This window comes from Anser cygnoides, chromosome 1 (assembly GCF_040182565.1).
Source record: "Anser cygnoides isolate HZ-2024a breed goose chromosome 1, Taihu_goose_T2T_genome, whole genome shotgun sequence".
Lineage (NCBI taxonomy): Eukaryota > Metazoa > Chordata > Aves > Anseriformes > Anatidae > Anser > Anser cygnoides.
In genome coordinates, this window is record NC_089873.1 from 105,282,839 (window position 1) to 105,310,138 (window position 27,300).

The 27,300-nt window shown below is 39.7% G+C and overlaps 2 protein-coding genes across 3 annotated transcripts in view; both read left to right on the forward strand.

Moving 5' to 3' along the window:
• LOC106046297 (killer cell lectin-like receptor subfamily F member 1) overlaps nt 1-5,322 on the forward strand; it is a 39,178-nt gene extending 33,856 nt beyond the window's left edge. The window contains exons 10-12 of one of the 2 annotated variants that reach the window (XM_066977186.1): nt 229-344; nt 845-995; nt 4,847-5,322. In XM_066977186.1, coding sequence (XP_066833287.1) covers nt 229-344; nt 845-974 — 246 coding nt within the window. In that variant the 3' untranslated portion in view covers nt 975-995; nt 4,847-5,322. The remainder of the gene's footprint in view (nt 1-228; nt 345-844; nt 996-4,846) is intronic. The other variant, XM_066977185.1, reaches the window with a different exon arrangement.
• Nucleotides 5,323-12,020: 6,698 nt separating this feature from the next.
• On the forward strand, nt 12,021-25,529 carry LOC106046310 (killer cell lectin-like receptor subfamily F member 1). Its single transcript, XM_013197250.3, has 8 exons — nt 12,021-12,453; nt 12,676-12,876; nt 19,125-19,202; nt 20,366-20,464; nt 21,370-21,510; nt 22,555-22,703; nt 23,443-23,555; nt 24,218-25,529. Exons 2-8 carry the CDS (start codon nt 12,795-12,797, stop codon nt 24,348-24,350), a joined length of 795 nt encoding a protein of 264 aa, XP_013052704.1. The 5' UTR covers nt 12,021-12,453; nt 12,676-12,794; the 3' UTR covers nt 24,351-25,529.
• Nucleotides 25,530-27,300: the final 1,771 nt, after the last annotated feature.

A 27,300-nucleotide genomic window follows, 5' to 3' on the forward strand; every position in this document is an offset into this window, starting at 1 on the left:
TCCTTGGTTGATCCACTTTCCAACATTAGCCACAGTACAGGGGTATAATTGAGAGTCTGAACAAATTTATATGCTGTTTTTCCTTCAATTTCTTGGAAACATTCTCTGGAGTCTTTGGGCATGGAAGCCTTGCTGTTTTTAAAATATTAGTTATCACTGTATGTTACTGGTGCTGGAGTTTTATGAAGTGCCATTATTATGAGAATTCAAAGGCATACCTTTCTCCAGGATTTCTTAAATAAACTGAAGGATAAAGACATTGGCTTTGTTTGGACCGGATTAAGTTTCAATGAGGATGAAGGAAAATGGGTATGGCTCAATGATCCCAAACATCTAGGGCACAGGTAAGTTCATTCTGGAATCAATCAGTATTGGCTTCTACAATGTATTCCCTACTTGCTGTGCTGAGGCTATTCAGCCATTACCACGAGAAAGTGACAATATGATATCAGAAAAAGTGAGAATATGATGTCAGGTGCCATGCTCCAGTCAGGCATCTCAGCCTATCCTGATTTTTCTCTATACAGAATTCTGATCAAAACATGCAGATGAAAAGTGAAATTCATTGACAGATTTCAGAAAAGAAACTGATTTTATTAGGAGGTGAGAATGCTGCATAAACTTTTTTCTTCCAGCTATATTTCAAGTAGGGAAGCAGAAAGGATGAAGCTTACTAAACAAGCAAAACCTGCCTGCTTTGCCAGAGAATCAAAAGAATGACAGCATAAAAACAACAACAACAAAAATCCAGTCTTTGTGGCTTCACTATTTATCTATTCAATTTTTTTCCCCCATAACACAAATTCCAAGATATTTATGTCTGTTTGTTGTTTTGCTGTTGCAGTTTTACAATAAAAGGAAGGAAGAAAGAAGAAAAATGTGCTGCCTATAAGCTGACAGAAATGCATGCTGATAACTGCCACTCCCTATACAAGTGGATTTGCAGGAAGAGTGCAGTGTTTCTGCGGGTCTAAGACGTTTTAAAGTGAAAGAGAGTAGGTTCTTTGAAGATTTATAGCATTTTACAGTGGGTAGGATATCTGATGTAAAATTAAGGGGAAATTGTTGACCTGAATTCTGATGAATTAATGCATTGTTATTCTATTTGTGATTAAAATCTAGGAAGATTTCAGGCTTCTTTCTCTCTTCTTTTCCAGATGAAGGTATAAAATCTATGTTTTTGTGCACGCTGATGCACGGCCCCTTAAAGCTACAAAAACAAGTAGCCTACCAACTTTAAGTTTAAGGAGTTTAAGGAGTCTAAGAGTTGTATAAACCACAGGTAAAATGAGGGTTTTGTACCAGCCTGGCAAATAGATACCAACAGGCCAAAAGTTGCTGCTGCTGCTTATTTTAGATGAAGAGGTTATAATTAAACTATGCACTTAAATGTGCCTGCATATCTTACCACTAGAGGACCAACATAGGAAGCCAGCATGACTCTGTGAAAGAGCAAGTCAAAATCTAGTATATTTTAAAAAAAATTGGTTTCATGTACTTCATTCAGTGCTACAGAATTTGAAACTTAAAATACCATAAATACCTCCTGAAGTTGGATGTGAGATTCAATTGTCTGTCTTTGTTCTACTAGCGCACTAGAAATGTCAAAGTCATATTTATGGGGCTACGGGGCTATAATCACTCCACTATTGATAGTCCACTGACAGACAATTCTTACAAGTCAGATTTTTGTTTGTTTGTTTGTTTAATTTTGCAACCCTCTTACATCTCAAGGCTACTGATCATGATGGGGCAGTGGATCTCAGAGAAATTTGCTCTTTTCTCTCTGCTCTAACCTTAAGATAACTTGTACAGGTCTGAGAGTAATCTGTAGTTCTTCATTGTTAGTATAACTATAACATACTAAGCATTTTAGTAGCCAAGAGAAATCAGTATAATGATTAAAATGATGACTCTAGGGTGTAAAGCCAAGTTCCAAATTGCTGTAGTTGTGGGAGATCACTCTAAGAGGCCCTTCCACCAACAATGCTGTATTTTGGATTGCAGTAGCAATGTGGGTTCTTTGGTTACTTACTAAATGTCCAGTAACCTTTCCCTTTATGGCTTTTGAGCAACATGTCAGGCTTTAGGTGTAAGAGTAGTGTGCTCTGACATTTCTGGCAATTATCTGAAAATTGTTGAAAATTGCTTAGCAATGCCTAAATGTATTGAGCCTAACAGCATACAATTGCAATGATTTCTGTGAGCTGGGTATTGCTTCTGTGGGTATGATGTAAATAAAACCACATCCTTCTCCAGTGTTACTTTACATACACATCTCTTATCAAATAAGTTATACACAGATTTTATACAATTTGTGGACACGTGCTGTACACAATGTTGTTATACATCTCTAAAATTATCTGGCTAACTCCTTCACAACAACAAAAAAAATTTTTTGTAGTATTGGAACATGGTAGTATACTACTCACGTAGTTTTCTGAAATCTCTGTAATAGAGGAACTCTTGGTTACCACTATGACCGGTTTTCTATCCAGCCCAGAAGCATACGCTTTTACATATCTGTTTTATATCTCTGACATTATATAACACTTCACAAACTTGCAATCTTCCCATTCCCAATGTTGTAAATGTATACTTGATAGCATGCATTCTTTTTAAAATACATTTTATGATTATTACAGAATCACAGAATCACAGAATGGCTGATGTTGGAAGGGACCTCTGAAGATCATCTAGTCCAACCCCCCTGCCAAGCAGGGTCACCTACAGCACATTGCACAGGGTCGCATCCAGGCAGGTTTTGAGTGTCTCCAGAGCAGACTCCATGGTCTCTTTGGGCAGCCTGTTCCAGTGCTCTGTCACCCTCACAGTAATGTTTTTACACATTCAGATGGAACTTCCTGTGTTTCACTTTGTGCCCATTTGCCTCATCCTGTCGCTGAGCACCACTGAAAAGAGTCTGTCTCCATCCTTTTGACACCCTCCCTTCAGATATTTATACACATTGATGAGATCTCCTCTCAGCCTTCTATTCTCCAAGCTAAACAGGCCCAGCTCCCTCGGTCTTTCCCAATAAGACAGATGCTCCAGTCCCCTCATCATCTTAGTAGCCCTACACTGAACTCACTGCAGTAGCTCCATGTCCCTCCTGTACTGGGGAGCCCAGAACTGGACACAGTACTCCAGGTGTGACCTCACCAGGACTTGAGTAGAGGGGCAGGATCACCTCCCTCAACCTGCTGGCAACACTCTTCCGAATGCACCCCAGGACACCTACCATTGTCCTTCTTGGCCACAAAGGCACATTGCTGACTTATGGTCAGCAATATTATTAATATTATGATTTCTAAACTTAATTGATTAAGCTTTGTTTTATATAGCACTTAAAATATTGAGTTTTACAAGTACACACCAGCACATCCATGTATATATATGTTACATGTGCAAACATAGAATCTTAGTCATAGAACAGCCCAGGGAGAGAGACCTGCAAAGATCACGATCACTATTATGAATGAGAGGCATGTTTATCTTCACTGAGAAAAACAGGTTTTCTCCTGATTAGAGACGGGAACACCTTGTAATTGGTTCGTTGTTTTTTTTTTTTTTTTCCCCATTATTCATAGTTTTCTCTTGATTTTAACTTCATTGGAATTGACCTAAAACAAAAAAGAGTATTATGCCTTTTTCCTTTCGTATATACATAAGCAACACCAAAAAGAAAGCAAAACCAGCTAAAATAACTGCCACAATACAACTTTGATTCACATTGATTCACTTTGAATACTGGCAGTACCTTAGCACCAGGGATGTGGACTTTTAGCATTGCACTGCTTTGTGGAAGGGTCACTTTCTGGACCAAAGTCAGCTTCATCATGACAGGATGTTTTGTAAGAGCCTCACAGGCTCAGGGGCCCACACCCTTCTCTTTTAAGGGCTTGCATTTTTTTCTACAGTGCACATTTTGTACTTATATTTAGTTTTTCTTATAATTCCCTGATCTTCACTCATAACCAGTCTTTATTCTACCTTGTTTTCAAGATTCAGCCCTTCTCCAATTTTACTTCCTCTGTGTTTTAACTCAACAGGCTCCTAATTCAGATTTTAGTTTCTTGCTTTTGCCTTTAAAGCCTGAATTTCGTGATCTAGCCTATGTGTCACTGACCACATTGCCTATATGCTGGCTCATGTGATCTCTTTACAGGAAGGTTTGGGTATTAATGCTTTACATTTTGCAAACTCTTTGTCAACATCTGAGGTGGTTTTATAAAAACGGGTTGTGAGAGCTTGAGTAATCCCATTCCCCAGCTCCAACAGTTCTTATAGAATGGGCTGGAGTGTAAGCAAGATACTCGCCAGGACCACAAGGTCACACATTAACTGCATTCATGGTGTTCTGTGATCACTGGAGGCCGCCATCCACAGACTGGCTTAACTCCAGCCTATGAGATTAATATTGTTACTCAATACCAGAGAAGGTCTTCTACGCTGGAACAGGCTCCCTAAGGAATTGGCCATGACACCGAGCCTGGTGGAGTTCAAGAAGCATTTGGACAACACAGCCAAACATATGGTTTGATTTTTGGGTATTCCTGTGTGGAGTTGGGCTCGATGATCCTTGTGGGACCCTTCCAACTCAGGATAATCTATAATTCTGGTATTCACAGAGTTAACTCAAAACAATTAGGCTATTGTCAGGCAATCTGACTGCTAGACAACTGCTGTCACTGCTAAAACAAGCTAAAATCAGCTCTGCCCAAGGCAAATGCAGACAAATCCTGTGTGGTTAGATAGAAGCCTGTCACTTTTTGCTAGTAATGGGAAAATCACATTAACTAGGTTACAGGGCTGTCTCATTGATATTTTCCATGTTCTCTCACAGACTTTCTGCAGAAGAGTGAACAATCATTTCCTATGGATATAATCAGAATATTATGTGGATATCAATCCCAACGACACGTGGAGAATTGTACACTGTCATTTATTCATCTGAACGGTTATCTTGCTATTTCTACATTAAGTGCTTTAACCTTCTGAACATCATTCAAGTTTTTCTGTGAAATACAAATGCAATGGTTTCTGTAAGTTAGATGTCATCCAGCTACTTGCAAAATGAAAAATGGTTGTATTTGGATATCCAGCCAAGCCTGCATAGCCAAGTAGCCTACGTACTTTAACTGCTGTGTAAATTTCTCTGGAACCCAGAAGGCACACAGATGTACAATGAAACATGCTGAATGAGTATGCTGCAACCAGAAGGAAATGCTACATTGCTTATCAAAAGAAAAATTCATGTAGCCAACCAAGTATTACTGTAAAAAATGCAAAATAAACAAGCTAAAAATGGAGAAATGAAAGATTATCCAAGCAGGATTTGTTTTATTCCTATTACAAGCTTTTAATCTAATTACACTCACAGCTTTTTAAACAGAAATGCCATCCGTTTGGGGTGCTAAGTAAACCGGAAGAATACAAAACAGATTTCTCATATATGTGGGGTAACCTGAGATCCCTCTGACTAGTACATTTTTATGCTGAAACCATGAAAGCAGGCTAAGGAGTTCTGATTCTTTAGGTAGTTACTATGAGTTGCACTTACCTGCGAAAAAAATCACATGCTTTTTCTCCGGTCATCAGTTTCTAGCTCTAGAAACCGCTCAGTCAGCCTTCTAGTTCATAGTAAACTGCTGGTCTGTTAGCTTGCAAGGTTTGTTCCTCTGCAAAGCTTTACATGGTGCTTTTGTAGGGAGTTGGCCTTGTATAGAAAACCAACCAGGATCCAGACTTTACTGCTAAAGCTTCTCCAGGGGCTGAGCTCAGCCTCTCCTCTCTGTCCTGTGCCATCCCAGGCAGTGTGCTATAATTTTGCTAGCGTTGACTCCTAAAGACTGATAACTGGGCCACTACCTAATATTGCAGGAGGTGAGGTCACATATTTTATTCCTCTTCTTTGAGGAATTTTGATCACCAACTCTGTTCTGGATTTTGATCTGTTTCCTTCTGTTGGACAAAAATATATTTGATTAAAACTTGAACAGTATATTATGAAAAATATTACAGACATGGTCTTCTTAATGGATTCCTAGATAGTCCTTATATAAAAAAATCTGTAAAGACTAAAGCATAGTGTATAGTTTCCAAAGAATTAATCAAACAGAAGCTGTGAATGAAACCTTTGGCTTCTTGTAAGCTGGTCCCAGGATGCTCTACAGAGCTGTAACTGAAAGAATTAGCCTTTGAATCTTAAAATTTTATGCTCAAGAATAATTTATTCACAACTGTATTTCTGCCTCTTTGGGGGGGAAAATAAAAAAAAAAAGGAGAAAAAAAGAAAAAGGAAAAAAAAAGTAAAGGTGCCACGTACTTGCAGTTGTAAAGAAATAACACTAGAGAGCACTGCAAGTTCTGTGGAAGGGCTGTTGCTGGCTGTAAGTCTCAGTCTGTGTTCCTGTAAACTTCCAGAGGCAAAATAATAATAATGATAACAACAGCAACTACAACTACAACTACAACTACAACAACAATAAAAATAAAAATAAAAATAAAAATAAAAATAAAAATAAAAATAAAAATAAAAATAAAAATAAAAATAAAAATAAAAATAAAAATAAAAATAAAAATAAAAATAAAAATAAAAATAAAAATAAAAATAAAGCATTCAAATAAACTGAGGAAGAAGGAATCTCTCGAATTCTCTAGTCCAACCTCTTGTTCATAGCAGGGCTAACCTTAAAGTTAGATGAGGTCACTCAGAGCAGCACTCTTGTCTATGTGAACTTTAGCCAAGGACAAAGGTCCCACAGGCTTCTCATTTCATAAACAGAAAGAAAATGATTGCCCCAAAATTACTGTGACAGTAAATACATACTGTAATTGGCCAAAGAATTTCTGGCTTTACATGTTGAGGGCATTTACAGAAAGAGCTCTGGAATATATGGGAAGATGGAATCTGACATTATCTGGATTCAAGCACTACAATTTGTGAAGCAACTACCTGCAAATTAGGTGCAAGCTGCATTCATAATCAGTCTGGCCTACTGAACAGGGTGCTGTGCTGAGGGTCAGGGGTGCTAAGCAGTCTTCTAGCCACTGCCACCAGGCCGCTGGGTGAGCTTGGGTAAATCTTTTGACTTCTGCTCCTCCATCTGCATCCTGGGAACAGTGACAGACCCTTCTTTGCAAAGTGCTTGTGGAAACACAGTTTAAAATGCTGCCCAAATGGTAATATGTTGTGATATACGAGGGTAAGATATGGGATCTCTGCTAGACCTGAAGAAAGGCAGGCTATGTCTGCATGGCAAAATACAGCATACCGCAGAAGGCCTAAACACATAGAGGCTTCATCTCCTAAGTCCACATGGCGTGATGCTGCCCTGCACTGTACAGATGTACTCAGCACACGGTGTTACAGTTAGTTGCATTGAACCAAGAAGTGTTCACTCAGCCACAACGCTGTGGTCACATTGGGATGATCTGCAGCTCTGCACCAAAACATCTGTTATGACATCGCAGAGACAACCTCTGTTGTACAAAGTGCTAGATGCTGTTGTGGAGATGTATGGTCTGCAGAAAGACACACTGCATTTTTTCCCAGCAGCCATTCTCCAGTTCACAGTTACGGGTGTTCCAGAAGACCAGAACATACCTTACGACATTGCCGAGCACATACTACCTAAGGAACAGGTCCCAACTGGCTCACTGACTCAAAGCTCCGAAGAAAAACTGATTCATTGTGTGAGAGTGAAGGAAAGGAGAGACAGCAATATGGCAGTGTGTTGGAAGGGGTGTTCACCAGCTCCTTCCTGACATGCCATCACCAAACTGGTCAGGAGACTGAGCACATTCTTCTGTCCACATATTCACCCCATCACTGCTGAGCAGTGAAAAATGGCACTCACAATAAATACTCCACACAGCCACATCTTTGGGAATGAACCTGAGGAGTAAAAAAGAGTTGACATTCCCCCTTCACACAGCACCCCACTTCCCACCCAAAAACCACAAAACACACACATGTGGAAATAACAAAACAAAACAAAACAAAAAAACTGCACGGGGAAGAATCCATCTCACAGACTCCTAATCCTGACTTCTTTGCATTTAACCCAGGTCCCACCTGCTGAACATTAAACTGCTGGTGTAGAAATATTCAGCCTGCAATCCCCAGGCACTGCTGGTTTTCTGAGCTCATTTTTTGTTTTTCTGGTAAATCCATGGGTTTACCCTGTTGAGATGATTTTTTTTTCTTTTTTTTTTTTTCTTCTTTCTACAGTGTGGGATGACAATTCACAGGCTTTCGTTCATGGGAGAAAGTGTCTTTGGTTGTAGTCATAGCTCTCATCACATCTTCTGCATGCATACTGCTCTTGCACTGACTGCATTGCACATACAGGCTCTGCTGTTGCACGGGGTTTAGAACCAAAACCTGAACTGGAGATGTATGCGTGGGGTTCACACATATCAGCTCTGTGTTACAGCTCAGCCTTAGGGAAATAAAGAGGTCCATTTTGTTGTCAGAGAAGTAGCTCAAGTTCTTCAAAATGTGCACCATGAGTCAGTTGGATGCCTGGGCTGAACTGCATGTTCTGTGGCAAAAGGTGTTGAATTATGCTTTGCAGCCCACATTGCCATTTTGTCTACTCGTGCCTTTTCACGCAGTGGAGGACACACCGTCACACCCACAGATGGGGTGCAATCTGCAGTTATTATCACATCTGCCCTGTGTGTGACTGGAACAGATATCTGTGCTCGCACCCAAACATCACCACCTGACATTACTCAGCCACGACCGTTAGCAGCAGAGAATGTGTCTATGTGCAGTCAGGAACACGTGCCAAGGTGGGGAAGAACCTGAGCTCGTTCATTTGGCTACCTCAGCGGTGCTGCTTAAGCCCCAGATAGCCAGACTCCAAATGATGGGCAAGAAATCCTAGGCAACAACCCCCACCATCTTTCCCTGAGGCAGCAGATGCTGCAAGCAGGTCTGAACTGCCAGGTGTCTTCGTGCTCTGCCAAACAGTCTGAGAACTCGGGGACAACAAACCACTCCTCCCTGCAGCCTCTGACACGTGCGTGACTAATGCACAGCAAGCCCTGCTGTTTCACAGGCCTCACGAGGGCTTGTGTGCATGTTAGCTAAGCATGTTGGTCAGGTGGCTGGAAGGGAAGATGGGAGTGAGGTAAGGCTCCACCTGGAGAAGTCAAAGGACATGACGTGACATGGCTGTGAATCCTAGGAGAAGTTTGGCAACATGGGCACACAACCCCGCTTACAGTTGTGATATAAACTTGTGAAGATGCATCTAGATATTTGGGCAACTTTTTATTTATTTTTTAACACAGGAGTAACAGACCAAAAATACTGTTACAACTGAATGATTATATGTGAAAAGATGACAGTCAAGGCATAAATAATCTTAAATAGACTCATCTTGTGAAGCATTTATACTCCAAAATGCATCAGTAAAACACATTGGGCTGTCACAAGCAAAAAATGTGTTCAGATTTTTGCAATATTCATATTACAAAACTGAAGCTGTGACACTGTCTAAACAAACTAGATGAACTCTAGGAGAGTTTACAACAAGTATCAATACTTTATTTTAAGACACATGGCACACAATGAAAGATTCTTGCTTTATACAGCATAATGTTAGTCTGTTATCTGTAGTATTTTGTTAGGTAACATGCAAGGAGGGGATTACAGAGAAGCTGGAGACAAACTCTTCTCAAAGGGGCACAGCGAAAGGACAAGAAGCAATGGGCATAAATTACAGCCAGGGAGACTGTGACTGGGCAGAAGGAAAAATTTCTTCCTTCATGAGAGTGGTGCAGCTCTGTTACAGGTGCCCAGGGAGTATGTGAGACCTCTGTCCATGGAGATCTCTAAAACTTGCTTGGACAAATCTCTGAGCAACCTGATCTAGCTGTGGAATTAGCCCTGCTTTGAGCAGGCATTGGACAAGAGGCCTCCAGAGATTCCTTCCTCCCCACATTCCTGCATGATCCTGAAGTGTGCAGGCTGGTAATGCTCCATACCCCAGAGTCCTGACCCTTCAAGCTGGAGGGAACTGCCACCCCCACACACGTGGGCAAGGAAAAGGAAACCTTCCTTCATCTCTGTGAGTAGTTGGTTGTTTTGCAGCCAGTCATCCCTTGGCTCTGTAATGGCCTTTTCTTAAAACAGCCAGGATTGTTCCTTCTGGACTTAAAGTGCTATCAGCACCATACAGTGAGGAATAGATCGGTGGGTCAACCTTGGTGACCCACAGCTGGGTATTCATAAATAAAGTCAGCATTTAAACTGAAAACAAAGAACAGAATGAAAATACTTGCAGAGTTGAAAGTATTAATTCTAAAGGAAATACTTAAATTAAAATACTGTAGCAGTGCAATATCCTTTTTAAAAGTATGAAAAAAAAAAACAAAACACCACAAAACCATGGTTTTTCTGTAGAATGGAAAGAATCCAAGAAAAATGCCCTTCAAAGACTTCCATACCCCTATTCCTTCTAGAAATTAAAAATCACCTTCCTTTTCCTTAAGTCTTAACAGTGAGCACAGCAAGTAGACTTCAAATCCAAAATGAGAAATGCTTATGGGTATTTTGTAAGTTTGCTGTGGAAAATAACTATTCATCATTTTTTTCAGGTAAGTGAGAACCTTTTAGTCATAAAGGATGTAATAGCTTGGTCTGCACCGCATGCTTATTGAGGTTACGTCCGGGTCTGAAAATGTATTTCAGCAGGGAGAGGAGAGGAGAGGAGAGGAGAGGAGAGGAGAGGAGAGGAGAGGAGAGGAGAGGAGAGGAGAGGAGAGGAGAGGAGAGGAGAGGAGAGGAGAGGAGAGGAGAGGAGAGGAGAGGAGAGGAGAGGAGAGGAGAGGAGAGGAGAGGAGAGGAGAGGAGAGGAGAGGAGAGGAGAGGAGAGGAGAGGAGAGGAGAGGAGAGGAGAGGAGAGGAGAGGAGAGGAGAGGAGAGGAGAGGAGAGGAGAGGAGAGGAGAGGAGAGGGATGTTTAAAATAGAAACACAGGTTTTTTCCACTAGCTCAAAAAGACTCATGCTTGCACAGACTATACATGATTAGATCTTAATGGTTTTGAATCATTTAGGAGAGAGCGATGTGATAAAATGCTGCCTAGGTGTATATGAAATAATGGAAAGAAAGACTGAGAGCTCATGCAAGCTCTTTGGCCTTTTAGCTCTCCTGCTCTCCTTTATGGATCAAAGTGGAAAGAAAAAAAAGAAAAAAAAAACAAACTTTTTTTTTTTTAAATTTCTTTTCTCCATTTCAGAGCAAAAATATCCTGCTGCAAATGATGTTAAGAACTTCAGGGGCCCACGATGGAAACTGATTCAATCAGAGGGCAAATGCTTTGTGTCATGATTGGACCAGTCATACAGTTGGTATGTAGATCGTCATAAAACAAACGTTATCAGTATCCAGTTAACAGTATCCACATCTGCATACTGATAACTTTGTGGCTGATAGAATAACAACAAATCAGATATGTTGCATATAAATTGCACCTGAGCAGTACTTCTGAGTAATTTGTTCCATGACTATCGAAGGTTCATTTTTTTCCCTAAACCTTTTGGTTTCTGTGCTTAACGCTGTTACCAACATTGAGAGTAGAAAGGGAAAAGATCAGTAATATAAGATCACAAAAATAAACTTTTTTTTTTTTTTTAAATTTATAAGGTTCTAATAGTCCCGTTGAATGTAATAGAAAATGAGAATAGGGTATGTAACAGAATAGAAATATTATTTTCAATTAATATTAATAGGGTTGTAAACCCTATCTGTGCTGAATTCTGAAGGAATTTTCTAAGTGGGAATAAAGCACAAAAACAACAATATAGCTCTTAACAGGAAATTTCAGACCCTTCATGCACAGTACTTTATGTCTTTATGTTCTGAAACATTTTTTTAGGTTATAGAAGGGCCTTAAGTTTCAGTTCAAATCTGTGGTTTTTCTTTTCAATATAGAAGACAAAAACACTGTCATCAAAATATGCTGCAGCAAACACAGGTGTCATGACCAAGGAATTAAAAGCAACTCAGACTTTCTGACTGTGGAGTTAGTGTCAAACAGGGAACAGCTCAAACCACCTAATGAACGGCAACTCTCATCCTAGTAATTACTGATAGAGCAATATAAGAGCATTCAAACACTCTCATAAAAGACATTGATTGTATTACTTTTTATTTTATTTAGAATTAAATGTGTTGCACTGTTAATATCACCTAAATTCAGTTATTAAACAATTAGTGGATTGAGCGGGTTCGAATTTGAGTTGCATTTTAAAAGCTCTAGCTGTGGTTGTAATTACATTAGCCCCAAAATGTCTTATACTGATACATATCTTGTTTATCTTCCTTTTAGGTAAATAAGTTACGTAAGATCACGCGCACTAGTCTAATACATCCACAAGCCATATTGTACTGCTTTAGCTATTTTGTGTGAACCAGAAGAGCGTTTGTACTTGTGTAAGTCCCTTTTTGTGTATTCCTAGAAACTTTCCTCTGTTTGGGCCATTTTATATTAATAAAAATAGTGTGTTTTTTGTTTTGTTTTGTTTTTTTCTTCTTCATTTTCTCCTGCATTCTGAAGGGCAAGAGATCATACAAGAAGAGACAGAATGGTGGCTGAAAACAGGCTTTGAAGCTGTATTGAAAGAAGTAACTTCCTTCCTTTTATCTCTTTCTCAGCGTCCCTCAGAGCCATAGCACAGCATATGTATACTTCTGGAGGCAGGCAAAGCTAATACAGGATGCAACCCACTGTATTAAACCTGCTCTTTCCATAACTCAGAGGGATTTGCTCATCAATGGCAGGCGATATCACGTACGTAGATGTAGCAATGCTACCCAGGGAAAGACCAAGCACGCCTTCTCGGACATCAGTTCCAGGTAAAACATCTAATCAGCTCTTGGACAAATACTGTTTTCTCTCCCTCTGTTTCACTCTCCCTCTCTTTTCCTTTCTTTTCTTTTTTTCCTTTCTTTTCTTTTTTTCCTTTCCTTTTCTTTTCTTTTCTTTTCTTTTCTTTTCTTTTCTTTTCTTTTCTTTTCTTTTCTTTTCTTTTCTTTTCTTTTCTTTTCTTTTCTTTTCTTTTCTTTTCTTTTCTTTTCTTTTCTTTTCTTTTCTTTTCTTTTCTTTTCTTTTCTTTTCTTTTCTTTTCTTTTCTTTTCTTTTCTTTTCTTTTCTTTTCTTTTCTTTTCTTTTCTTTTCTTTTCTTTTCTTTTCTTTTCTTTTCTTTTCTTTTCTTTTCTTTTCTTTTCTTTTCTTTTCTTTTCTTTTCTTTTCTTTTCTTTTCTCACTTGATACTAAAAGAATGCTATAACATGCTGTGTGCAGAAGTCATGAGAAGGGCGAGAAGTTGCAGAATGTGGTGATACAAATCAGAAAAGTTGCTCTTAGGTCAGTATTGCTATGGAGCTCTGTCTCAGTTCTGGACTATTATTTTAAGTAACAGAACAAGAAGAAAAAAAAGTTGCAGCTTTTTAAACAAAGTGCATTATTTTTAATATGTACACTATGTTTGAAAGCTGTTAGGATATGCTCCACCAAATTAACCTAGTCCAAAAAATCAGACCAATGTATTTTGTAATGTTTTCATGGAAAGAGGATACTAAACTTAATCAGAAAACTAGTGGCAGTCAAAAGTGCAGTCAGTGTCACTGAAGGAAATACTGAATGACTCCTAAAACTCTATTGCTCTTCCTCTTTGATTTTCCCGGAATCACATTATAGGTCTCCCACCACCTGAGCAAACAGAAAATGTATAATGGTCATAATAAGATGATATTTTCATGTTTTCAATGATCATTAGAAATTAATATATTTAGCAACATTGTATAATGAGCATTTTTAGAACATGTTGTTCTGCTTACGGCGAAGATTAATAATGCTGATGATGCTCTGAATGCACGTAAACAAATAATACACTATTTTTTATATTTTTGCAAAAGCTTTATCTGAAAGATAAAAATGACTTCACTTGAACTAGATATCTAATGGAATAATCTATCTTACACTTTCTATTCGTACATTCACAGAGGCTGTTCAAACTGGTGTAACCTGTACAGTGCAAAGCACTGTACACTCAGAATTTTACCCAGTTTCTAGGGTGATATAATTTATTTGCAAAGGGAGACTGGTGTCAAATCTTGATTTGAAAACATTCAAACATGTTTCTTGATCATACTCTCTAAAGGAAATCTTGATTTTGAATTGGCCAGGCTTTAATTTTCAATGGAAGTTCTCATTACTTTCGAGATAGTTCTTGTTAAACCTTTAATAGATTTTAGCACTCAGTATTTTCTCACATTAAATTACTAGCCAGAGTAGTTCATTCATCTCTCATTCTCCTTTTGCTTTTACATCTTTCATTGTAATTAGCTTTCTAAAGAATTCCAATCATTTTTGTGGATCTTCTCCTGTACATCCACCAGTGATTGCATCTCCTTTACAAAATACGAGCATCAGAAATATATATACTCAGTATTACTACAAGTCTCAGATGTGCTGTCTTAATTATACACAGAAAATATCTTAAACAGCGTTTCCTTCACTACTTATAGATTGCAGTATCATCTTCCTTCACCCTAATATCTTGTTCTATTCAAACACATTTTATTCAACTGGGCTTGCATTTACAAGTCTGATGTGTGTCTTAATTAAATGTGTTGTTAAGATTTCTGTTATTTTTAAAATCTGAAATCTATCAGTAATATTTTTTCTACTTACTTTTGCACAAATGGAAGAAGCAGTAAAGAGTATTAGACAATATTAGACCTAGCATCATAGAATCATAGAACAGAATCATAGAATATCCTGAGTTGGAAGGGACCCAAGGATCATGGAGTTCAGCTCCTCAGTATAAGTTTAGAATATGCTAGAAATATCCCCTAATGACAATTAGTTCTGTCTTCTTCATCGACATATACTAACATAGATGTTATTGCTATTAAAGTGGACAAAACCTTGAGACATTTTATCATGCATTAGAAAATTCAAATGAATGATTTCAGCTGCTTATTCCTTCCTTGAAGTTTTAACATTTTTACTGGAATTCATATATATTCATCCAGCTGGCAAGTATTCCTTTACTCCAAGAGGCCCATCAAAAGCAAAAGAGTTGTTTCTACCATGGGAAGAATGGGAGAAAACACAAATCCACCCACAGAATTTTCTGTAATTTTTAAAAATTCAGGCAAAAAAGAAAAAACAAATAAACATGAAATGTGACAGAGATGTTGACCAATGTTCTTGAAACATGCTTAAACTCACTGTAAATGCTGCAGTTATTAGTGTTAAGGTACCCCACTGCATAGCGGCCCCTTACTGAGGTGCTCAACAATTCTTTAGAGCTAATGAGGGAGAGTTTGTGATCCATAAAACCCGATGTAATGAGCTAGGAACTGCCAAAAGCAGCCAATAGAGAGGACCAATGACCCAAGTTGCTGCTCAGTCAGCCATTTCTGGGTGTTAGATCCTTCCATACGGGCTAGGAGAATCTCTCTCCAGTGTGGGCTGGGCTCAAGGCTGTTTTGGACAGAACAGCTTCTACATACCAGACATGCTACTAGCATGTACCACTCGTCACACCCTACATGAAGAAGTTTAAATGCCTTCTCCAGTTTGAAGACAGAATTTGAAGCCAGTTTTCACAGAGAGGGTCTCAGCTCCAAGGTGAATGCACTAACTACCAGCTGATGGGACTGTCTGTGGCAAGTGTCACAAGCTCTCCCTTTAGCTCTACGCTGACTGTGATACAATGAAATGTCCACTGGATGATGCCTATTATCCACAAATCCCCCTTTGCCAGACTTATGCCAGTCTTGCTCTTGGCCAGGGATGTCTGGCTATCTTGCAGAAAAAGAAGCAGCTTTAAGATGGGCATGGTTAAAATTTTACCAGGGAGGAAGGAGAGCTGGCTTGAGTCACCACTGCAAATTCAGCAGATGAATACTCCAAGTTGTGGATTCATCAGGCAAGGAAAAACAGGCAAAAAGGAAAAACAAAAAGGAAAAACAGGCAAAGGAAAAAAAGGCAGGAAACATCAGGCAAGACCTCAAATTACTGGGCTACTGGAAAGTCAAACATGCCCACCTCCTCCTGGCTGCACTGTGTATGAGCTTTATTAGATGTAATTTACTGGAGCAGATACTAAAAATGCATGGGCTAGGGGCATAGCTAATTTGTCCTGCTAAAGTATAGCTGCGTCAAGATTTGGTGCATATGAAAGATAAACATGCTGGGGGCTGAATGTCTGCCAAGGTTCTGCAGTAATTGAGTAGGTATTTTAAATATGTAAAATTTGGATTTGGGTGTGAAAGTCTATTTCCAGATACAGGGCCCAGTTCTTTTTCATCTTTTCTTTATCTGTGAGAGCTGGATTTTTTTTGGTCATATTATGCAGAGTTTCTTGGAGTTCTCCCATTTACTATTCTTATCTCAAAGGTTATTTATTCAGTATATTTTAACAGGATACAGAAAAAGATTAAAAAAAAAGAAATCACTGGTGGCACAGTCGCAAAGAATCCATTAGTTTGCAGACTAATGATAAGAAAAGCTCAGTTATTGAAAACTATTGGGATAAACACGATAGAGTGGACAAAGTGTTTAAACACTGTTTACCACAATGTAGGAATAAAACACGTCTGTGGATATAAATTTGTGAGGCTGCATCCAGAAGAGTGATAGAAATGAATTTGTTGTGATCCTATTCCAACTTGAAAGTCAGCAGTAGGTCATTACACAATCTGTTGGACTTCGGCAGTTGGTCAGGTGCTCTGAATTAGGACAAGATCTGAGCTAGAGCTCTGAATGCTCTAGCAGGTCATGTTGAGTGGGTGGTACTATCTGTGCACATGCTTTGGTGGACTAGCAGGTGCTACTATGTTGCTTCAAAACACATCTAAAAGTAGAAAAGTGTTACACAAATACATCCATTTTCTAGTGAAAGACAGTTTGCACTTCCTAGTGTATTCAAGAAATGTTTGAGAGCAACCTGATTATTGCCCATAACTGATTACATACAAGGCATTTCATCTAGAAAAAAAATAAAAAATAAAAAATTGGGAGTTCAATTCCACCATCTAACTATCCTACAAATAGTTGTAGGCTGCATTTATTTTGCCCCCTAGCTACTTGTACCCCTCCATATACTCCTTGGTCCCTTGTGGGTGCTCAATGCCCTGGCCATCTTACCATCCACCCTCTGCTGGACCCTTTCCAGCTTCCCCAGACTCCCTAAACTGGGTGGCCCCCACCTGGACACAACATTCCAGCCCTGGCCACAACGGCAGCAAGTGGAGCAGCACAGAAACTTTCCCTGCCCTGCAAGTCAGGGCTCTCCAGACTGAACCATGCTGGTGGCTTGCACCACTGTGATAATGATACACTGCTGGCTGAGATTCAACCTGGTTTCCTGTCGACCACAAGAGCACAATTGCTGTAAAGCCTGACTTTGTGGTGTGAATGAACTGCCAGGAGCACTCCCAATCTGCACATTCACAAAGTAGAAGCTTCCAGTAAACAGAAATATCTTTCTGCACTTGATGATTTGCATATAGAAAAGAAGTGAAATTTCAGTTTTAGTAAGTGACAGAGGTCTCCACCTAGAACCAGGGCTCCTTGTTGCTGAACTAGGTAAGGGTGTGTAAGCATCCGGCAAAATTCAGGTTACGTGGTATTTTCAAACCACTTGCTGACTTCTGAGGACTTGACATTCAAATGGTCATGTGCCAATACAGACTATAATAGAAATAATCTCTTTTTTGAAACATTCAGATTACATGGATAAGATTTTTTAAAATTATTTATACCGTTTGAAATGTGTTCTTTACATTTTTAAAGGAAAGTACCTTTATTTGGGAGAGAAAATATTTAGCAATAGTAACAGACTTTCTGAAGTATGTATTTTTGAAAAAGTGTCTCCATTTATAGGGGTAGTGCATTTAAATGTTTAGAAGTCCCCACTACTGTACTTTGAAAAATATTTACATTCTAAGAAGAAAAATGCTTACAAGCATTTCTTTCTGAAAACAGTTACTTATCTGTACAGTTAAATGCAATTTAGAAATTTTCTGTAGTTCACTGAGCCAATAAATTGTAATACATCAAACAACAAAATGTATCAGGCAATGTTCTCTAAAACATAGGAGGTCTTACCTCTATGAATAAACCTCATTTTCCATTCAGTACTCCTCATTATTTTTCTTACATTAAACCTCTCCACACTTCAGCAACTCATATCAAATGCTACCTCATTTCATCCCAGTGAAACTCTCTTCATTTTTTTCTGCCAAGTTCTTTCCTGACCAGTGAGACTATGTAAAACACAAAGTACTTCTTAAAAAACCAATGATCAGAAACCAAGGATGTAGCACAGCAGCTTATTCTTGATCCAGCTTGATTAAAACCCACTATTTATGGAGAGAAGATCAATGTACCAAAGGTCCAAATATCATCCATAAAATTAGCTAGTAGCCCTACTAAATACCTGGTGAAAGCAAAATTGAAAATGTGCTCAGTAGTGAAATCATGTGCATCTAACTCACACCACTCTATTTTAATTGCTTTTCTTGCTTTGTTTTGGCAATGTGCATTTGGAAAGGGATGCCTTAAATCAGCAGGTCCATTCCTCTGCTAATACAGGCTTCATGTAATACTCTAGCATAAAAATTCACAGGCCAGAACCACCTTGCTGCAGAAGTATTTCTGTGAATTGCAGTTCTCCCCTTGCGGTCCACCTGCTTTGCAAAGCAATCACAGCTCTGCTGCCCAATAAGTCTCTATGGTACCTCTTGAGATGGCTTGGCAACATTGGGAAGCTTTCTATGGCTGGTACTCAGGTCTTAATGAAATTTCAGCCTGGCTGCCTCCTGGTCCAGCCATACAGTACCCAATTAGTTCAAGCAAAGATTATGGAGGAGGCTTTTAGTTACTTCCTGACAGCAGCAGGAAATGATAAGTCATCATCTTGCCTGTTTTTTTTTTTTTTAAAAAAAAGGAAAAAAAAGCTGAACCAGCAGCTCTGGAAATGCATGTCCCTTTTTATACGGACTCCGTCTCCTGTATAATTCTTTCTTCTTTCTCCACTTAATGGCTCATTCAACCACAAATGTTAGCATTTCCCTACTCCTTACAGGAAACATGATCACGTACGCTGAACTGCGCGTGAAGACGAAACCCAAGGGGTGCAGCAGATCAGAGATTTCCGTTTCTGGTATTGTGCTATTTTGTTTGGTTGTCGGTTACTAATTATAGTTTGGTCTTTCCTATTACCCAACAGTAAAACCTATTATCAAGAGTCTTTACATACAATCTCCCAGTAAGGAATTGATTTCTCATTTCGTATGGTCACGTTTCTTTTCACTGGGTTTTCAGATTATCCTGCAAAAGTGATATTGAAAAAGATTTTTAAAATATTTTTAGTGCCTTTGTGCCCTGAATTAAAAATATAGTAAAGGAAAGTAAAATTCTGCATTGTTTGAAGAACCCTCCTATAAGTACAGACTCACCTCTATCTCTGCAGGAACAGCCGTAGTGGGGCTTGGGAAGTAGCCTAATACCCAGAGCACTATTTGCAGTCCCAGCTCTCTACTCGCAGTCTGTGCCCTGAGGGTTGTCACCCTCTCTACTGAAGGACATTTGCAAAACAAGGTCAGACCCATGGAGCTCTGTGAGCTAAGAGGGAACATTGCAAATACATCTCAGGCAGTTGGAGAATGGGGCAGTTTCTCATCTCACCCTGGAAAGATCAGAAAAAGAGTAGTTATGAAAGCATAACTTTGTGGGTTGTGGAAATGACACCTTGACCCCAAATTTCCTCGGGTCCTGCCTTTTCCTGGGTATTACACTCTCAGAAACTGATGAATGCCAAATGGCTGGAGAGATGCTTGACCACCTGTATTTCTCTGTGCTGTGCCGTCAGTGTGGGATCTTTGCCTTTTTTGTGAGTTTGGGTAAGTTAGCTTTCAGCCACATGGCCAGCGCTTTAACACAGGAGAGCATGGCCAGAGAGCATACCACAGATCATTCCTGACATCTCCCTGGAATTGCTCTGCAGGGCTTTGCAGGGTGTGAGTGGGTAGATGGGAAGAGGCAATGCTTGAAAAATTATTTCAAAAGAGAAAAAGAGAATTCTTAATGGAATAACTGGTTGAAAATCATTTGCTTTTTCTGACAACAGGATCTTTCAACTTCACTTTCACCTATGCAAAATAGATGCAAATTGTTGATAAGTAAAATGTCCCCACATACTCCAAACGGCAGAGTTATTTTAGATGATTTCTCTGTTGTTTCCAGATTAGAAGCAGTCATACATGAAGGCAGTGCTAACTTTTGTAATGCAAATTGCTTAAGCCACTCTTCCCCTTGTCTTTCCAGGCTGCAAACAGCAGCGCTCAGCCTGGTTCTACGTGGCATTGGCCTTGGGATTTCTTGTGCTCATTCTGCTGGTCACCATGGCTGTGCTAGCAAAGCAATGTAAGTAAATCCTACCATCAGTTTCATCTCTTCATTATAGGCATGGTTAAACCTCACAAAAAGAGTGAAACCAAAAACAAACTTCCCTTAGCATCGCATCAAAGGTGTCAAGTTATACACATGTACAGGAAAATAATTCTAGTGTTCCAAAGGCAACATTTGCTACCTGACATTTAATATACAGAGCACAGATGAAGGGGAATTGCTGCAGTCTACCTCATCATTAATAACGCTGAAAGGCTGTAGGGGCAGACTTCAAATCACTATGATAATCAGAGCATCTGACCTTCCTGAATTACAAGTTAAATTTGCATCCACGGTGCTATTTTGAGTCTATTTCTCTCAATTACTTTGTGGGTTTGAACAAATAGTTAAAAAAAGGAAAAAAAACCAGACTTCAGGTTATTTCAATTAATCAGACATCCTGGTACTAGTAATATCACAGCCCAGACCATGTTCTAGCTATTTAAGAACTAGTTCCAGAGAATATATTAATTTATTATATATTTATTAATAAATATATATTTATTATATATATATTAACTTAATTTAAGTTCCAGAGAATATATTAATTTTCTAAGAGAAAACAGCCTTGAAAAACTTCAGAAAAAAACCACATACTTCCCCAACAAAAATTCCTACCAAAATATCATTTATTCTTTATACATCCAGCTATCAAATGTGGCATAAACCTATTTTCATTTCCTGTACTCACCATATCTTTCAGCAGCTACACCCTTTGCCAGGCAGTTATACTCACTGAACATACTCACAACTGGGTGTTCATACCCTTCCACATGCGTACACACACATCTCACAGTCACAGTATAACACTGGACGCAAAGACTGTATTTCCTTGACCCTGTTGTTAATCATAATCTCTATTTTTATTTCGTTTCTTCAAGTTTTGGAAGGCAGAGCAGAAAAATCAGAAATTTTGTCCCAGTATGGTCTAAATAGCACTGACAATCACATTTCTTCAGAGAAAACAGTCTCAGTGGTGCTCCTGAAATGGCTAATGGAGGAACTGTGTGAAGATGGAAAAGGTGAGGAAAGTTATTCCTTTCAAACTATGAAAGATGTGCTGTGTACACACTTCTGTGGTCCCTGTTCCCATTTCTACGCCAGCCTGCAATTTATGGGAAATCACTGGTACTACCCGGGGAACACGGTGTTCCTCCATAGGAGAAGTGGTGACTGGATCTAAACTAACATTTTAATGATGTCAGTTTTGCTCTTTTTTGGTATATACAATTTTTAGTACTTTCTTTGACCTTTCTTTCTGTCAAAGGCTGCTGTCAGAAATGTCATCTATCATAGCCTCCCTGTATCCTAGAGAACACTTTCCAGACAATAACTGTTTGCAAAGAGTAGGTAGGATTTAACTTTCCTACCCTTTTGCAAGAATCATGCAGGGGAAGACCTTACTGGCCTTTTCACCATGGATCTATTATTTATTAGTAAACATTGATGCATTTCTGAGTGTTGATTGTAACGAGAAAAAAAAAGATATAGACACTGTTACTTTGAAACATTAAAGGAAGCCAGGACAGAAAATGTGAGGGATGTTCCTCACAGATGCTGTGAGTGAAACAGAGAGTATATCTGGGAATAACAGCATTCACCTTAATTCACTCTAATTCTTTCTTCAGCTTGATGGACAAAATTTGGACCTCAATAAAGCATCTGTAGTTTTCAGTCACCTCATATATAAAATCTATACACTCCGCATCATGTCATATAGCATGGTATCTCTTCACAAGGACTGCAAGAGGGAGATGAATGTCTTCACAGCCCTCTAGGTCCTCCCTGTACATATCCACCTGGCATATCCATCGGAGGGGAGAGCGAGGGGTTGTGCAGTGGGAATGCACAAGTACATAGCATCAAGGCAAGGGATTGGGAAGCTGAGAACAGGAGTGACAGAGGAGCCTTCAAACCTCACAACCTTCCGCCGCCAGTGAACCCACGCTTTGGAGTGAAGGTTGACTGCTTTTGGACCAGCCATCCTGGCACAGGAACATAAAATGCTACAGGGCAACTGGAACAAGTAATGGTGTGAGCTAATGTTTCCCTCTCTCCATCTACAGAAACATGTGAGCTGTGTCCGCCAGGGTGGCAACTACACAGGGGAAGGTGTTACTACTTCTCCGAGGAGGCTGTAAGCTGGGATGACAGCCAAAGAAACTGTCTAGCTAAGAAATCCCGTCTTCTTGTCATTGAAGATGAAATTGAGATGGTAAGTCTTGCAGCAGCCCTAAAAAATGCACCACAAGCATCTACCTTAGCCAAACATTTCACCAGGTGAACCTCCAAATGCTGCCCAAATATCAGGTGTACACACAGCCAAGCAAGAGCCTTATCAGGTGCAGAGCATCTGACTCCCTTTGGACAGGACTTCATTTCAGAGAGGGTCAAGAGAAGAAATAGAGAGAAGCACAAGAGGAGCAAGTGTGGAAACCACCACAGTTTTGACTGGGAAGAGGAAATGCTGGGGCTTCCCACTCATCTCCAATACTCGGCTCTGGGAAGAGAGGTTTGATTTGACTACTGAATGGAAATTCAAACAGTCAAACCTTCATCCCATTTTTCTTTGGAAATGTGAGTATCAGGGTATGACTAAATGGCAGGTCATGGCTCTTCTGAGAAACTCTTTGTTCTTTGAGGAACAAGACTACCTTAAAGCTTTGCAGTCTGGCTCATTAGAGTGTGAAACATCACTGAGGCCATTTCCAGTTGTCGAGGGTTTTTTTGACAGCTGCCAAGAAGCTAGTTGGTCTGGGCACCGGCCTAAATCAAATCTCTGTGGGTGGTCATGTGTATAAGCCACTGTAATGGACTGCTTTGCTGTAGCTGGATCCCTGCCCTTTCCCTTCATGTGAGGGACTCCATCGAAAGCTGTGTATGGGACAGGACAGGGACCTGAACACAGCAGAAAAACTCTGTTGTTGGATAACATATTTCTGCTTGTTCCACAGGAATTTATAGATAATAAAGAGAAAGATACCAAATATATATGGATTGGGTCAAAGGTGGAAGATGAGAAGAAACAACAAAATTTGCTTGAAGATCCCAGAGTAAAAGAAAACAGGTGATTACTGGTTGTGGGTTTGAAGGGGAAGGTATCCCCTGGCAAAAGCAAAGGTGTATTACTCTGCATGGAAATATAACTATGAGCCCAAGCTCTTTTCCCAAAGTCTCAGGCACCTATTCTGGGTCTCTTTCACCGCCAGTTTAAACAGATCCTGCTGGGCACCTCTGCAAACACATTTGTCCTCTGCCTGCAAGACCAACCACAGTCACAGTTTTTGTGTATATGAATACAAAGGGACATTGTTACACACTTCTCCCATTAAAAATCACCATCACCAAACTCTCAGTGTGTAGACTGTGCATACCACCTCCACTGAATGTGATGTCCGTCACATAGAGTTGGTGCTGGGATTCGTGCAGCTGAAGGGTCCTTCTCCTGCTTTTCACTATTACATTACATTGCAGTTCATCATCATGGCTGCATGCAGAGATTTTTTCACATTTCTTACACTAATGTTCATGAGAATCAATCCTTCAGTGGCCAGAAGGATTGATTGTGGGTGCCTATCCCACCTATGCATGGTTGTAGAGGAACTGTACTTCAACATGTCACTGAATGTGCTTTCCCCAATACCCTGACCCAGTATATTACCAGTATTTTTTATCCAGTACTGAATTTAAAGCTGACAAGTCATTATATCCTTCTTGTTCTCTCATCAGGTTAGCTACAAATAGAATTGGGACTGACGAGAACTGTGCTGTTTACAGAAAAAAAAATATGATCCAAACGGATAATTGCCAGACTTTAAAGAAGTGGATCTGTAAGAAAAATGCAACTTTGTTGGCTCTCTAAGCTAAATTGTCAAACAATAGGCAGAGCTTTTTGTCAGGAGACCTGTTTTGCTGACAAAACAACAATTAATCAATGTAAATAATTTTATGAAACTTGTGCAGAAATTTGAATTCTGCCATTCTGTGCTCGCTAAGGCCATGTCTGATAAAATCAGGGAACACAGAAGTTGCCAAGTGTTAGCGTGAAGGTCATGCAACAGGACTGTGAGTCAGCACGTGTGGCTCTGGGAGTGATGAGCATTCCCATGGACAGACATCAGCAGCAGCTCTCTCTAGGAAAAGACAGGATAAGAGATATGTGAGGATGAACACTGTGTACATGAACTGTATGATATGCAAGAAAGATGCCATCTGTGAGGGCTGAAGACTGTGCTGGAGCCCACTGCTTTTGTATACGTCCCTGAGGCAGACTTTGCTGAGGCACATTTTATTTGGGTTTCAATATTTTGGTGTTTTCTGAAGGGCTGGAAGAAAATGATTTTACTAGACAGCGTCTCATACTTATTCAGAGCCAACCTGCATGGCTGCTGGGTATAGAGGTACTGGACCAAGCACAAAGTGACCCATAACAGTTGTGGCTAACAGTCTGATGGCTCCCATCTTCTTCTAATGTTGAACCTTGTGACCTGAAACAAAGCTCTGAGCTAAGGAAGAGATTTGGACCATAAGACAAGATCGCAGAGGAACAGTAGCAAGGAAATGAAGATGGTGGCCTGCCTTTCCTCCTACATTTTGTCCCTTTATGTTGTGAATTCTTTGACATGGAACTCTAAGTACTGCCTGAGAGATGTGATGAGATATTGAAGCTAAAGTTTAGTGAAATTAATGACTGTTGATGCAGTCAGTAAATAAGATGCTTGGTCACTCAATTTTCAGGGACACACTATTTCTGGACCTACAATGAAAAAATGCTAAGAGCAATCTGACTTACTGTCTTTTTTAGATTAATATATTTGAAAAAAATATATGAAAAAATGTCATAAATAGTTTTCAAAGAAGTCACGCAAGTAACTTGTTCCAATTTTTACAAATACCTTAGTCTAATAACAGTAACAATTACTCTAGATTTCTAGCTAGCATGTCTTTGAAATGAGTAACCAGTCAGAGTGCAAATATTTGCACCACTGTTGAAATATTTCCAGTGACTCATGTTCAACAATGAGGAGAGCAAGTAATACGTAAACATATTAACAACATTGAAATTAACAACAACAACAACAAACAACAAACATATAGGGGAAAATGGAAGTGGAGGTGTAATAAAACTGCTTTCCTCCTGTTTGCAAATCATGTACCTCCACTTGGGTATTCACAGGGCCCTGAAGGCACTAATAGGCCCTAAGGGTCCTGACAGCTTCTGCTGAGACTCCCACCCAGATCTCCTTCCCACGGGCCCAAGAAGACTATTCAGGCTCAGGCCTGGGGTCAGTCTCTGCCTGGGCTACGTCATAGATGTACTGTCTCCAGTCTTGCCTTCCTGCCTCATTTCTTGGATGGATCTTGAACCTTTGTTGTTGATATCTTGTCTCCTGGATCCCTCCTTCTAAGAATTTTCTAATTTGTCTCCAGTCCTCTCTTTGTCCCTGCCTGCTGGATGAGCTCTACACCCACAGTATAGTCTTGTCTCTAGCCATGTCTCTGGCCCTGTTGCTCCTGACTGGATTCCCTAAGTCAGGATCCTGGACTTGCCTCATCACTTGCTTTGCCTGGGACCATTGAAGGACACTGTTATCAGCACCCTGCTCTACCTGCTGTTTTCAGCCCCTATGGGACTGTGCCTGGTTGATGAGAGCATTGCCTGTGTAAGGTTTGTCCTCTGCTCCTGGCTCACCTTGCCTTTGGTATATTCTTATTTACACCAGCTGCTTCTGAACATACCAAGCCCCACAGGTGGCACCTCAGATCTATCGTACAAATCAAGCAATGAACTTCGTATTCTTGCAAACGCTCTTTTCACTATTGGAGTGCATAATTTCTGCTCTACAAGTTTTATGTCCCGTAACAATATTGAGGGGCTAGGGGGACCTCTGAATTCCTCGTCCATACAAAGATGCTCAGCAGTCCTCTGTCTACCTCAAACACCCACCGAAGTGCCTTGCAAACCCTGTTATGCACAAGTTCACCCAAATGAAATACACGATCCTTATGGCAGACTGTATCCCATTTATTTGTATATTTCCAGACTCTAAGTGAAGTTGTGTGTGTGAACTTTATTTTCTTATTACAGCAGCAGTGAGTAGAAAAAGATCTCCTCCTCCAAATGGAGAGGTGAGTTACCAAACCTTAGACAGGTGGCTCTCCTTGAGAAGAGAAAAACACATCCTTGTTTCTTCTCTGCTGGATACTTGGCACTATTTCTTATAGTCAAAACAACAAGTTGGTTTATTTAATTTAACAAAGATTTGTGCAAGGGAAAAATGAACACAGTCCAATCTGAATATTTTATTGGAGCAAACAAAACCAACTCTTCCACAGTATGTTTGAGTCTTGTTCACTGATACTGATACACTGACTGTATTAGTCATGAAGCATAGCAGTGGTGGCTGTTCAATAGGGAAGCAAAACAGGGAGACTGCATTTCAATATCCTTCTCTTCAGGTATGCTTTGATTAAAAAATACCAGTGTGACATCTGAGTCCTATCTGATAAAATATCAAACACTTCTGATGTGAAAGCTAATATTCAAAAAGCTCAAACTAAACTCTGAATCTCTAGTTTTGTATTCTCAGACAGTGGGGCCAAACAGCTGAGGCATTCTCATACATACAAACTGCTGCCTTGCAAAAGTGTAAAATCTACTTTTCCATGCTTACAGACAGGGTTGCTTAAGCAAAAACAAACACAACTTTTTTAACCCTTTCTATTTCAATTTTTAACCCTTTCTATTTCTATTTTCTACTACGTTGTGCTTACCACAATAAGACACTGAATTCTTACCTCGTTTCATAGAA